Source organism: Danio aesculapii, chromosome 6, assembly GCF_903798145.1.
Source record: "Danio aesculapii chromosome 6, fDanAes4.1, whole genome shotgun sequence".
NCBI lineage: Eukaryota > Metazoa > Chordata > Actinopteri > Cypriniformes > Danionidae > Danio > Danio aesculapii.
The window spans coordinates 9,107,730-9,123,107 of NC_079440.1; the positions used below are offsets into that span (position 1 = coordinate 9,107,730).

The 15,378-nt window shown below is 33.2% G+C and overlaps 1 protein-coding gene across 1 annotated transcript in view; it reads left to right on the top strand.

The window, feature by feature from the left end:
* Positions 1-15,378, top strand: part of LOC130230432 (mitogen-activated protein kinase kinase kinase 20) — a 34,902-nt gene continuing 19,524 nt past the window's right edge. Inside the window, exons 1-7 of the mRNA XM_056459434.1 lie at positions 1-122; positions 4,299-4,479; positions 7,475-7,562; positions 12,972-13,073; positions 13,171-13,236; positions 13,320-13,348; positions 14,941-15,078. Of these exons, the coding sequence (XP_056315409.1) occupies positions 55-122; positions 4,299-4,479; positions 7,475-7,562; positions 12,972-13,073; positions 13,171-13,236; positions 13,320-13,348; positions 14,941-15,078 (672 nt within the window). The 5' untranslated portion in view covers positions 1-54. The remainder of the gene's footprint in view (positions 123-4,298; positions 4,480-7,474; positions 7,563-12,971; positions 13,074-13,170; positions 13,237-13,319; positions 13,349-14,940; positions 15,079-15,378) is intronic.

Consider the following 15,378-nt stretch of genomic DNA (forward strand, 5'->3'; position numbering starts at 1 on the left):
GTCCTCTTATGGAAGTGCAGTAACACGAGACAATGAGGCTCCGCATATTATCTTATGACTGGGATTGTTCATAGTGCGACAGGCCAACGAGTTTCACCGGACCTCACGGAAAGCACCAGCAGGTAGGAAAGCATGGGTTTTCATGTTTATACACTTTATGTTTTTGTATGTTTTAGTCATCCTTTATTTTTTTAAACTGTATATAACTGTGTGGAATGAGTTTTAACCCTGCAGGCGTGTGTTTGACGATTTGAGTGTGGCATAATGTTCGTCAAATGAGTTTTTGATTTCCTGAAGTTCTCCACAATCTTTAAAAGTAGCATTATTAGTTGTTTTTTTAACGAAATATAATAAACAAAGTGTAAATTAAGTGTTCTGGAGTCTTAAAAAGTATTATTGGGTAAATCTGAAATGGTACATAACATTGTATTTACATTACATATTGTAATTACGTAGTTTTACACATAAATACAGCCATTTTGTGCACATAAGATTTGTGAACACAATTAATGCTGAATTATTGTGAAGATTTTTGTTCCTGTGGCCTCTAATATTTGCACAGTTAATAATTTTAGTAATATTAGGCTGTAGTACATGTTGTTTTTTGGCAATGCCTCAAGTCTTAGGTATGAATGAGCTGTTTCTAGTCAAAAATAGCTGAAAGTGTGACACATTTGCCTTCAGTTGGCCCCTGATGTCACAGCCAAAGGGCCGCAGTAATGATATGCGGGTTGTTTTTAGAGCCTGGGCACTCTTCAAGTGATAGCCATTGTACAGGACACATAGGTAGGTCACTGAACTGGGGAAGCCAATCTGAGGTCATAGATTTCAGGGAAAAGTGACGCATGTACTAGTAATGCATAAGAAACTGGACCCCATGATGAACTACAACAACATTAGAGGTGAACGCAAACACGAGCCTGGTTGTGAAAGTTGGATTTTCTAAACATGAATAAGAAACTGAAATACTAAATCAAGCAGTGTTTCTTGAATGAAAAAATACTGTAGTAATTTACAATAAATACTGTAGTGTTTTTGAACCATACTAATTTAAAGTACTTGAATTCATTTGTTGTGGTAATTATATAGTTGCTATGGGAATACAACAACTATAGTAATATAAACAAATTAATATACTATATGGAATAGTATACTACAATACATTACTGTAGTAAAAACTAACATATTCTGCAGTATTTATTACAGTTTATCAGTTCACTATTGTTAATACTATTATAATACTATAATATGTACGGTATAATACACTTTACTATAGTATAGTTCAAAAACACCATAGTATTTGCAATTAATTAATTAGTATTAGTAATTAGCTCTTAAATAGTAATTAGTATTTTGGGCAGTAGTTGAGATATAAGTGTCCTTCAATGTGTCCTTCAATTATTTATTTTATAATATTCCAAACTGCATATTTAGCATATTTATGCGTTCAGATATTTAAAGGCTGCTTTTAGTGCAAGAAAAATTTGTTCTAGTTAAAATTTATGTGCCACCAAATTCAAATATCAACTAAAAATGGCACACTATTAAGAAGCGTTATCAAACATTGCCAGATCTGCTAAAAAGGAGCCCTTTTTAGGTTTCCATGAGGAACCATGCCTTTAGGTGAAACTTTAATGCTGTTATGTCTGATAATAGTTTTTATTCCTATTATTCCTATTATTTTAAGAAGAATTTATTTTAATAATGATTTTATTTACATGAATAGTATGCTTCATTTGATCGGCTAAAAATTGGTATCAGCCGATAATCATATTTCTTGACTCGATCGGTACTCGCTAATCTGGCCGATCCCAGGAACCGATTGCAGGTGTTTGTTTATGAGTTTACAAGCAGAGGAAGACACACAAGCGCTCCCATATATTATACATAGACTAAGCCGAAGAAAAATGAATGAATGTATTGTTTTCTGTAAAGTTGTTTCTGGCTATGACATGTTCACACCTAAATGGTCATACGAGACGTGTTTAAGGGATTACATGCAGCATCCTTAATTTATTCTCTTAGGTAAGGCGAGATCTCCACTTAAGGTTTGTACTTAGAAGAAAAATGTTCTTAATGCATTATAAAGCTTGAAGCATCAGAATCTGTAGTTGTTATCGGCCGATCACCATTGCTAGAAATTGGTACTTGGTATCGGCTGCAAAAATCCTGGTTTTAGGGAAAAACTCACTTAATTTCAGCATACTATATCTTAAAATAAGACAATGTTTTTTGTTTGTCTAAAAAAAATGCTTCTTGATTTAATAAAAAAAAAAATTAAAATATTTAGACCTGAAACAAGACAAAAATGTAAGAAAAGCATTTTTTTTTTGCAGTGTATATTATAAACATTTCACAAAAGTCTGAAATTAACTTGTTAAGCCAAGAACCAAATCAGTCATTTGCAGGAGGAAGCACAACATTATTTAAAAATCAGCAAACAAATATTTGACAATCAGACAGAAAGACAAAAGGATTTAATCTTAGCATGAATGACACAATCAAATAAAAAAATTTACTAAGAAATATTAATTATTAATTGAATGTTGTTGCTTGTATTTTTAAAAACAAAAATAGAAACAATCAAATTAATGTTTATTCAAAATCAGGCTTATATATAAATAAATATTCCCATATCACTCTAGGACAAATTAGGCTTATTATAGCTTTGCTTAATAGACAAAGAAATAGTAAAAATACAAATAAAACCACTCATAACTTCAGCCATTTACCAGAAATATGATATATGGCAAATTACAAATATGACACAAGTTTATGCTTGGATTTCACATATAAAATATATATCAAATGAAACATATTTCAAAATATTGCAAAAATGCCCTTACATTTTTTGCAACCTTTGGAAATTAAAAATATGCACATTTATGTTCAAATATATTAGCTATAATTAAAATTATTAACAATAATTTAATAATTTAAATTATAATAATAGTAATTTAAATTTTCTTAAATAAATAATTTATTATTTATTTATTATTATTATTTATTTATTATACAATTATTTTTGTTATAATTTGTTTATATTTTTTATTTTGATTTATATTTAATTTTTATATTTATTTATTATAATTTTTATTATAATTTATTTATATTTATTTATTTATATTTATATTAATTTAATTACTTTATATTTATTTATTTAAATTTAGTTAGATTGATTTATTTGTTTAAATTTATTTTTATTTATTAATTTAATATTTATTAATTTTCATTTATTTTTATTTATTTATTTTATATTTATTCATTAAAATCTATTTATATTTATTTTATATTTACTTATTTAAATGTATTTATTTATTTACATTTCTTTATATTTCTTTATATTTATTAATTAATTTATTTTTATTAATGTTCAAAGATGGCCGTCAGATTTTCATATATGCAATATTTAGATGGCAGAATTTGATAGAGACGTTTTTGATAGAGGCAGTGTAGATAAACCAAGTGTGCCATATCAGAATATCATAGAGACATGAGAAACCATTAAAAAATTATGAGGCCAACATTGTGACAGACAGTTTTGAATGTCCTCGAGTCTTCATACTGTAAGCGCAAAAAACAAACCACGTCAACAAGTGCATTGCCATGTCAGTGCTTAACTTCCTGTCTTCCTCATTTTGCAGTTCAATTGCCAGTTTCCAGAGCTCTGTTATTTGATTATGGATTATAGTGCAAAATCATAAACAGATGGTCACATTTCTACCTAATCATTATATGCTTATTCTGGAGAGCATTTGCAGGATTTTCCCTTTTTTTTCTCCATGTAAACAGAGATAATCTCTAAAACATTACAGTTGTTGTGTATCAATCTTCCTTTGACTTCGGCCTCTCTTTTGTGTTCTGATAATCACTGAGGTTTAATGTAGACAAAAAAGTGGCAGGAGTCCAGTTGCAGATGTGGTGAGTAAACCCAAAGCAGATACATGGCAAGTCATTCAGCAGTTATGCGAACATGTAAAGGATCACATTGTAAATCACACAGAAGGGGTCGACATTTCACACAGACCCCCCCTCCTTCCTCCGATTGTGTAACAGTCATGATAATGCAGCCGTTTTCTATGCATGACTGTAGCTTTCTCTTTAAAGGTTCAAGACACTCTGAAGTACTTTTTTGAGATTTTATCAGATTTGTGTGTGTTGAGCATCAGTTAAGACAATGTTTACACCTGTCAGCTTTAATTGTGAGGAAAACTGGATAATTTTGAGCTTTTGTCAGTTAATTTCAATCTCATTCGAAGCTCTAAATGTATTTTATAAATCTGTTTCTCTTTCTACAGTCAGAGTGAATGTCAGTATGAGATGTCGTCCCTCAGCGCCAGCTTCGTTCAGATCCGTTTCGATGACATCCGCTTCTATGAGAACTGTGGCGGTGGGAGTTTTGGGAGTGTGTATCGAGCACACTGGGTCCCACAGGATAAAGAAGTGGCTGTCAAAAAACTGCTAAAGATTGATGCCGAGGTTTGTTCAGACTCACAGCTTGTTTGGTGATTGAAATACTTATTCTTATTTTTATCTGTTCCTCAAAAGTCCACAAAACCAGTCATACATGTCAATTTAGTGGAATTTAGATTTATACATCACCTGAAAGCTGCATAAATACGTTTGCATATGGCAATACAACTCTGAGATTGGCATACAACACTCTGTAATATGTAATCTGAGGGTTAAAAAGATATAAATACTGATAAACCTTCAGCTTACTCCCTGATTATCAGGGGTCGGAATGAACCGCCAACTATTCCAGCACACAACCCATTACTGGGAAACATCTGGGGTCGCCACAGCAGAATGAACCGCCAACTCATCCAGCATATGTTTTATGCAGCGGATGCCCTTCCAGCTGCAACCCAGCACTGGGAAACGCCCATACACTTTCTCATTCACGCACACTCATACACTATGGCCAATTTAGTTTATTCAATTCACCTATAGCGGATGTCTTTGGACTGTGGGGGAAACCGCAGCATCCGGAGGAAACCCACGCCAACAGGGGGAGAACATGCAAACTCCACACAGAAATGCCAGCTGGCCTAGTCGTGACTCAAACCAGCAATCTTCTTGCTGTGGGGCAACAGTGCTAACCACTGAGCCACCATGCCACCAAAATTCCTTTTAATTGTGTGTAAAGAAAGGGCTTATCAATGCATATTACTAATCTTAAAAATTCAAATAAGTTTTGATATATTTACAGTTGGAAATTTACAACATACTTTCACGAAACATGATTTGTTTTATTTAATATTTGTGATTTTACTTAATATTTGTCATAAAAGAAAAATCAATACATTTCATTTATACAATGTATTTTCACCTCTTCCCATAAATATAAATGTCCAACATATATGGTCCAGGATTAAAAATCAGATTCATATCTCAGTACATACTGAGGCCTGACAAAGAGGCCATAGAGGAAATCATTGTTTTAGTTTGTGATAATTTCTTAATATTTTCACTTGAGCTGGGTAAGAATATGGTTAACACCATGCAATTATTAAAAAAAAATCAAGCAGACGATATTTGCTATATATAATGTATAACAGTTTTTGCGCTGTTTAGGCCTGTCATGAATAAATGAATGACATTAAAACCACCAGCTGGTTGGTCGGTAGTTGGCTTCTGCCTCAAATAATAATTCATTCAAATGATTTGTTCAAACCTTCTGATTCATTTTCAAATGATTTTCTGGATCATTGAATCTGTTAAAGCCCTACTCACACTGTGAGATTTCCGCCACGATTTTGTCATCTGAGACAATTTTAGGAAATCCTTAAGATTCCTGAAATCCTGTGCTAATATTGGTGATCTTTGATCATTGGTTTGACATGTTTACAGACAGCCGCTTAAAGCCCGTTGCGATCAGACTTTTCCTCTGATGAAGTTCAGACACTTTCCTGTAGTGTGACAACAACTGCGATGAGCATCAATCCAAGAATCAATAGGAGCTCCGAATTTGATGATGCAATTCATGCGACAAATCAAATGACCACAGGGAATGTCAAAACAGGTTTTTTCTTCCTGGTTTTATTATTGGGACACGCCACGTGCAAAATAGCCACTACAGATTGTTTACGTTTGCTGTGAGGAATCATTCCAGAACGCGGGATAGTGAAAGTGTCACGACTGGATGACGTCAAACCTTGTTGCCGTTTTCTTTCGTGTTTGGTGCAAGTTCATTGTGGTTCAGTCTGACATTAAGATGGCTGAGCTCTTACAGTGTGACATGTGAGTCAAGTTCATGCAGTCTGACATGCTACAATCCTTCAGGATTATAAAAAAATTGCACAATGTGAGCCAGCTTTAAGGCCAAAGGCTGCATTTTAGCTTTCTCTGCTATAACATTACAGTGCCTCTGGCCACACCCCTTCGCTGCGTGGGGTGTGTGCTCATGGTGAATGCGCATAACCTGAAGGGTTTGTGATCTCACTAACCCGGATGTATTTTTTGTAGTCCCCAAACTTCGTTTGCTGTAGGCTTTGCTAAGCTACCTCTGTAAAAGCATCCCTTTGTCTCCCTTTGCATTGGCCTTTGAGCATATAACATTCAGACATGTTGGTTATGTTCACACAACTACATTACACATGAACTAAAGTTTAAAATATGATAATGAATATTAAAATATTCATAGTGGACATACCCTTTAAACTACATCCTAAAAAAGTACTTTTGAGTGTGTACCGGAGGAGTATGCAGGTTTTGGAAGAGACCATTTCCTCATTAATGGACAGTTATGTTCCTATGAATGTGCAAAAAAATAAAACAATGCATCAAATATCTCATGTCTGAATATTCATTTATTGTAGGCGATGACATGCGGCATTCTTTGAGATTTTCACATGCCGATATAATGTATAAAGAACTTACATATAAGTTAAACCAGTCAGTTCTTCAAAATCAGTATTCAAATTTAAACACTTACCCCATAAACATGATCAACGTTACATCATTTCCTGTCTTCGACCCATCCATCAGCCTTGTTTATTGGCATGAGAAAGGGGGGAGTGTAGGGAAACACAGTTTTCCATGACCATCCCTCATGTTTCCCTTCATCTCTCCCCCGCCTTTCTCTATTTCTCTTTGTCTGAAGCAGATTTGATATACTGTACGTGTAAAATGTAGCATCTGAATGCGGCTTTGCAGGCGGTGTGTGTTACTGTCAGTGGTAATGCATGCTCAGCAGCACCGCTGGAGTCTTTTCCACTGTTTACCAGAGTTAAGCAGCTTTCCTGGCTGAAGCCGCTCGGTTTGAGTCCTGGCGGACATGTCCCACAATGCTGCTAATGGCTCCTTGTTCGCGGACATTTCTAGCGTAATATTTGACCGCGACATACTGTAATGAAAAAATAGTTTTATGACATTGATGCAGCACTCATTTGAGCCCGAGTGTTTGACCACAGTCTGAAGACTTTCACCTCTGCATCTGTCAAGTTTTTTTTGTGTGTTTTTTTTTTTCCAGGCTGAGATTCTGAGTGTCCTGAGCCACAAAAATATCATTCAGTTCTACGGAGCCATTCTGGAAGCACCCAACTATGGCATTGTCACAGGTAATGAACTGTCATTTCTTTCTGTTTCTCATCTCGAATCAATGCTTGTTGCTCACAGGTTTCTCACGAAGCACAAACGATATCTCTCAGGCTGGGTTATTATTATAGTTAAAAAGATAGTTCCTCCAAAACTGAACATTTCAGCATAGGCTCATTCTGAAAATGTACCCTATATACATTTCTGGTGATTGCGAATTATGTTGCCAGAGGAACGTATGGCTGCATTTTATCTTTAAAGGGTACCTATGATGAAAATCCTCTTTTGTAAGCTGTTTGGACAGAACTGTGTGTAGGTATAGTGTGTCCACAGTCATATTGGAGTGATAGAAACACAATAAGGCCCAATCCCAATTCTATTTTTGTACCTCTACCTCTAAAGCATAGTAAGTCTAAGTGGATCTTAAAAAAATGATCACGTGACTGATATTAATGTTACGGCCTATTTCCCAGGCAGTGCTTGAAAATCATCATAGATCTACGAGTACTCTGGAGTAATCATTAAAACTCTAAAAGCATTATAAGAAGACAGTTATGAGGACAGTCAACAGATTACACCTGTAATTTTATTCAATGCAGTGTGATTATATTGAAAGATAAACAACTGATAAACCCTTTTTAATAAACCTGTAAACTATTTAACAACTAATATATTTATAAAAATATATTACTGTGGTGGCAAAGAGATTTAATATATAGAAGATAAAACACTGCTGCTGTAAACATAATATACATGTAACCCCCCAAACAAGGCAGGAGAATGTGACGACAAATCAAACCAATTTCATTAGTTTCATTAGTGCAACTTTATCAACACAAGTTGACTAAAACAGACAAATGAAACATACAAAAACACAGTGCATATCCCTAGCATAAAACAACACTGGGCATTTAAAATATTGAGGAGCAAGCTGATTGGCTGCTGAGGCGACAGCAACCAGCCACCTGCGCCATATAGTTGATGATGTAGGAGCAAGATTAGGCCTGACCTATCAATCTGCGCACACATAGAGCTTCACGACAGAACTTAAGTTGTTATGTTATATATTATTATAATATGTTATGCTTTGGAATGTTCAGAAATAAACATTCAAAATAACAAAGCAACATTAACTTTTGTTTCAGAACATTCAAAAGTTATATTCTCATAATGTTTGCAAAAAAATGATAAAATGCTATATACAGTAGAGAAAATAAGCATTCAACACGTCACCATTTCTCGGAAAACTTGAAATGTTCATTAGATGTTGATAACAACCAAAGAAATCCATATGTATAGATAAAAGTCAGGTGATTGGCTGGGCCATTCTGTAGCTTGATTTTCTTTCTCTGAAAATATTTGAGAGTTTCTATGGCTGTGTTTTGGATCATTGTCCTGCTGAAATTTCCACCCTGGTTTCATCTTCATCCTCCTGGTAATGTAGATGTTGGACTGAAGCAGCTAATAATAATTTACACTGACGAAGGGCAGAGGGTTGCTGAAGAACTACTGAGAGATTTCAGCTGCTGTCTGGGCTTTCACTGCCTTTCTACACCTCCCTTTCTTCATGTGTTCAATACTTATTTCTTGCATCATTGAGTTTTATTACGCATAAATTCACTTGTAAAATAATAAAACATTTTATATATATATATATATATATATATATATATATATATATATATATATATATATATATATATATATATATATATATATATATATATATATATATTCGGATGTTATCAACATCAAGGGAAAATTTCAAGTTAACGGCACCTTTAAGAAATATGCTTTCTGAGAAAAATGGTGACATGTTGAATACTTATTTCCCCCACTGGATGTATTATATTAAAATTAAGATGTAAATATATACTAAATAAAGATTTAATTGAAGCATTTAAACTGGGTGTTTTGAACTTACAGAAAATGTAACGTTTTCATAACTTCCCAGGAACATTAGCAAAACATTCTTTTTTATTTTTAGTTGCAGTAGCTGGGATTCCATTATGTTTCTGTTGTTGTTCCCTTTTATAATTTGCCAAAAAAAAATTAAGAGTTTTAGCAGACATCTTCATTAGCTCTCTTAGAGGAATACTGTACTGTAGATATTACTGAGATGTCCTTTTGATTGTTCTTTCCTGAGGAATTCGTGTGTCTCTCCTCTGGCTTCTGCCATGTTGTTGTGACTGTAAAATGCTTTATGGCTGATCAGGGTGTGAGAGCAGTTCATCAAGGGGACACACACATACACAGTTGTCTTGCCATTTTTTAAACATCCTATTGTGATCTCTGTCTCCATGGATGTAAATGCGCATATGAGCAGATTTATGAGGACTAATCGCTTCTCGAGAGCATGACTTTCAGCTAGGGATTCAGTAAATCTAGCGCTTGGTCATGCTGTCATCTTTGGTTTCTCACTCTCTGCCAGTGTGTGTGTGTGTGTGTGTGTGTGTGTGTGTGTGTGTGTGTGTGTGTGTGTGTGTGTGTGTGTGTGTGTGTGTGTGTGTAAACGGGGAACCCCGAATGTGTTTGACTTCACTTGAGGCTTGGTGACAGATGATCTCATGTGCTGACTGACATTTTGACACGAGACAAGATTGTTGCTTGTTTTGTCTGCCTTTCTTATTCTCCTTACGCTGTAAAAATGATGGGTTAAACACAATGGATTTGTGCTAGGACTACATGAAACAATTAAGTTAACTTAGTAGTTTTTACAAATTTAAGTGGATTGAACTTAAAATAATTAAGTTGTCCCAAAAACCCTGAGTTGTGTTATTTCAGCTCATTTAAAATAAGTAGTCTGAACAAACGCATCTATTTATATGTATAATGTGAGGCTCTTAAAAATAAAGATCCCAAGAAGAACCAAAAAAGCTATCACAGATGTTTTGTGGGTCTCTAAAGAACCTTTTCTTGACAAGTTCCTCAAAATATTAATTATTTTCATTGTGTGAAGAAAACTTTCATAACCTAAAGTACATTTTTAAAGAACATCTTTTAATAATGGAACTATTTTTTTCAAGACTGCGCATATAGATGCAATACTGAAGTTTGGGATCTGTAAAATTACTTTTAAAGAAATTGATTAGAGCTGCACAGTTTATTGAAATAAAATCAGCAAGATAATTATTTTATTTTCCAGAAACTAGTCATAATAAAGGCTTGATGGGCTATTGCTTGAAATTAAGATATAAATACTGGTACTATGGTTTTACTTTGAAATAAAATATATGTGTTAAACGTGTTATTACATTATTATTACATTATTATTACATTATCTTTATTTTTAGATTAACAATCAAATGGGATTGAATTGATCAACATTTTCAATGCTACACAAATTGCTATAGAATTTCATGAAACCAATTACAGAGAAACCCAAGAGTTCACACTTAGATTTTGCTTGATACTAAAAGCTGGTTTGGCATGCTGTCCCGGAAGAGAACCCTCAGCTCGGAGATAATTGAGCCCAGGGCTCCAGCTTGGTCATTTAGCATGTTTCGGCCCGGTTTCTGTACTTGTTTCCCACACTGCAACAGTTGAGGCAACTCCTCTTTCTTCCGCCCACCACATTATGCCCCTGTTCAACTCTCCTCCTCTTCCTTTATATTCTCACCCATTGCCATCCCATGGGTGGAGACCAATTAGACAAGTTGACTGTCATCACACAGAGATCAGGTTGTTCTCGAGAGCTCCCCCAGTAAAGAGAGAAAAAGGGGGAGATGGGGTGGATGGGGGTATTTTTCAAAAATGAACATAAGGGAAGTAGGGTGAAAATGGGCTATTTATTGTATGCTTGGATTCATCTGATTGGTTTATCGCTGATTGCAGATGAGAGATAAATCATATCATGTGCTCCTCTCGAAATTAGTTTATAAAACTTCACTAAATGTATTAAATCCTAATCCTGAAAACTGAAAGTTGAAAGAAGGTTTCTTATAGCATATTAACTTTTACATTTGATTTACTTCAAAAGTCTTATTCATAAATAATTAACAGCTCTAAACAGGTTTGCCATTTTTTTCAGCTTTTGAAATAATTTCCGAAGAAATATTAAGATATAAACAATTTGCGCCATGCAAGGTTGCGTTTAAAACAGTTTGTTTTTAAATGTAAACAAATACTTCAGGTTATTGCTGATTATGCAGTAATTGTGATCAAATAAATGCAGCCTATCGGCGCCGACAGCCTAGTGTTTAGTCCGTCAACATATAGCACCAAGGTGCTCACGGCGATCCGAGCCTTTGCAGATCCTTCCACTATCTCTGCTCCTCACTTTTTCCTGTCTGTAAAATCTCTACTGTCCTATACCAATAAAGGTAAAAACGCCTAATAAATGATTCAAAATAAAAAATAAATGCAGCCTTGGTGAGAAGAAACTTTAATTACACTTTATTTTACAGTGTAGCTATGCATTTAACTACTGAGTAATACTAATTAACTGCATGTACACTGTAAAAAAAAAGTTGACTCAACTTAAAATGTTAAGGCAACAACATTCAGGACATTTTTTAGTTGACTTAACTTCCAACCCAATTACTGCGCTTGACTCGAAGTTTCTTTTTTACAGTGTACTTAATGATCTGGGTTAGTATGAAGGTTAAGTTTAGAGTTAGCTGCATGGAATTATCCATAATTAATTGTAATTACTATAGTAAGAACAGTTGAAGTCAAACTTTGACTATTTTTCCCCCAATTTCTTTTTAATGCATTAAAGATTAATTTCGAAACATAATAGTTTTAATAACTAATTTATAATAACTGATTTCTTTATTCTTTGCCATGATGACAGTACATAATATTTTACTAGATATTTTTCAACACACTGGTAATCAAATTAAAGTGACATTTACAAGCTTAACTAAATTAATTAGGAAGGCAAGTTAGGGTAATCAAATCATTGGATAACGATGGTTTGTTCTGTAGACAATCCATAAAATATTGCTTAAGGGGGCTAATAATACTGACCTTAAAATATGTTTTTTTAAATACATATATTACATATAATATAATACATACACTTCAGCTTTTATTCTAGCCGAAATAAAATAAATCAGACTTTCTCCAGAAGAAAAAATATAATAGGAAATACTGTGAAAAATTTCTTGCTCTGTTAAACATCGTTTGAGAAATATTTGAAAAAGATACAAAAAATTCACAGGAGGGCGAATAATTTTGACTTCAACTGTACATAGAACTAAAAAAATGAATAATAAATTGCAACAACCTTTGATCAGTATTGTATTTGGGTTGCAAATTTTCTTTCTACAAAATTAGCTGTAGAGTAAATATTTCTAACCATTATTTTCTCAACTGTATTTTGGCATCAGTGTAACAGCGGACTGATTTACCTGCAGCATATATCAGCTCCACAGCCTGTAGTTGACATGTGTGATGATATGCATATGGCGTGTGTGTTTGTGTTGTAGAATATGCCAGCAGGGGATCGTTGTATGAGTATTTGTCCAGTGCTGACAGTGAGGAGATGGATATGGATCAGGTAATGACCTGGGCGATGGAAATTGCTAAAGGTATGTGTCTGTAATGAATACGTTTTGTTTATGTAATGAGCTCAGTCACATTTTCCTCATGAGATAATGGCTGGTTCTGTGATTTGTTTCTCTGCAGGAATGCATTATTTACATGCTGAGGCCCCTCTGAAAGTCATTCATAGGGACCTGAAGTCGAGAAATGGTGAGATTTTAGCTGTGCTGGAAATAGAAAAATGCAAATGTGGTGATTATATATAAATAACTGTTTCCTTTTCTTTTTATTAGTTGTGTTAACTGCAGACAATGTTTTAAAGGTATGCTTCCTGTTTGTGTTCACATTCATTCAGGGCCTAAAATTAACATTTGCTACGGTGCCAATTGGCTGGTAGATCCTTAATTAATGTTAACAATGTGTGAAATGTGATATTATAATTATCTGATCACAAAGACTGTGTTGTAATGATATACAGGTAAAGACGGCATGTGAAATGATACTTTTAATATTTATTAGAACATGCAACATGAGCTGAACACATTTCCAAGTTTGTGAAAAGGATGTTTTTGTAAATCTGTTGTAAACAAAACAGAAGCAATTTAGAAATAATTATTACTACTATTATTATTATTATTATTATTATTATTATTATTATTATTATTATTATTATTATTATTATTATTATTATTATTATTATTATTATTATTGGCGGCGCAGTGGGTAGCTTGATCGCCTTACAGCAAGAAGGTCGCTGGTTCGAGCCTCGGCTGGATCAGTTGGCCGTGGGTTTCCTTCAGGTGCTCTGGTTTCCCCCACAAATCCAAAGACATGTGGTACAGGTGACTTGGGTAAGCTAAATTGTGTGTGTGTGTGTGTGCGTGTGCGTGTGCATGTGCGAATGAGTGCGTATGGATGTTTCCCAGTGATAGGTTGCAGCTGGAAGGGCATCCGCTGTATAAAACATATGCTGGATAAATTGGCGGTTCATTCCACTGTGGCGACCCAGGATTAATAAAGGGACTAAGCCGAAAATAAATGAATGAATTATTATTATTATTATTGTTGTTGTTATTATTAAATAATATAATTATTACATTTATGTATTATTATATTATATATTATGATATTCAATTATTATAGCATATAAAGTGCAATTGTTATTAAATGCTTAATAGTTTCTTAAATATAATAAATGATATAATTAAATAATTTCTTTAAATTATTGTTTCTTAAATTATCATTTAAACTTGAAAAACTTAAATAGGGATATTTATTTAATAATAGTAACTGCAAACAATTATTTTTCTTTATAATAATTTTTATACTATTATATTCTTTATATTATTATTAATTATTAGTAAATATGTGTATTATACTTAGTATTATTAGTAAATAATTAGAATCATTAAGAATAATAATAACTATATCCAAATAAAATAATAATTATTATTATTATTGTTGTTTTTATTATTATTGTTATTAAATAATATTATTATTACATTTACATATTATGATATTCAATTATTATTATCATATAAACTTGAAAAACTTAAATAGGGATATTTATTTAATAATAGTAACTGCAAACAATTATTTTTCTTTATAATTATTTTTATACTCTTATATATATATTTTTTTACTTATTTATATTATTATTAATTTTTGGTAAATATGTAAATTATACTTCATATTAGTAGTAAATAATTACTGTCATTAAGAATATTAATTACTATATACAAATAAAATAATAATAATAATAATAATTGCAAAAACATGTTAAATATTTTCTAGAATCTTCAGCCATTAGTGGGTTTGGCAGCATGTTAGTTTTAGGCCCTGCAGATATGATATCCTTATTAACTTCAAAATATCTGTGAGATGTTTCTGCATAATTAAATTTTTGTATGTCAGATCTGTGATTTTGGAGCATCTAAGATGGTTTCTCACACGACACACATGTCTTTGGTGGGCACTTTCCCCTGGATGGCACCTGAGGTGATCCAGAGTCTGCCCGTCTCTGAGACCTGCGACACCTACTCATACGGCGTGGTCAGTACTTTTCAACTTCATTCACACTGTTGTGGGAATTATAATACATGTAGCAAGCATGAACATCAGAATATTATGAGAATTACAACCTGTTTTAAGCTACAGTACATTCAAAAATGGTTCTGGATATCCGTTTCAGTCAGATTATGTGTAGCTTCTTGTCTTTTTCTCACAAAATGTGAAACTAAATGTGCTGAATGTAGAAATAAAGTTTTGCAAAGTATAAATTGCATAAAATTGACAATATTACAGTTGAGAGAGATCGAATGTTCAACAAGTAAAAAAAGCAAATGCATGTAG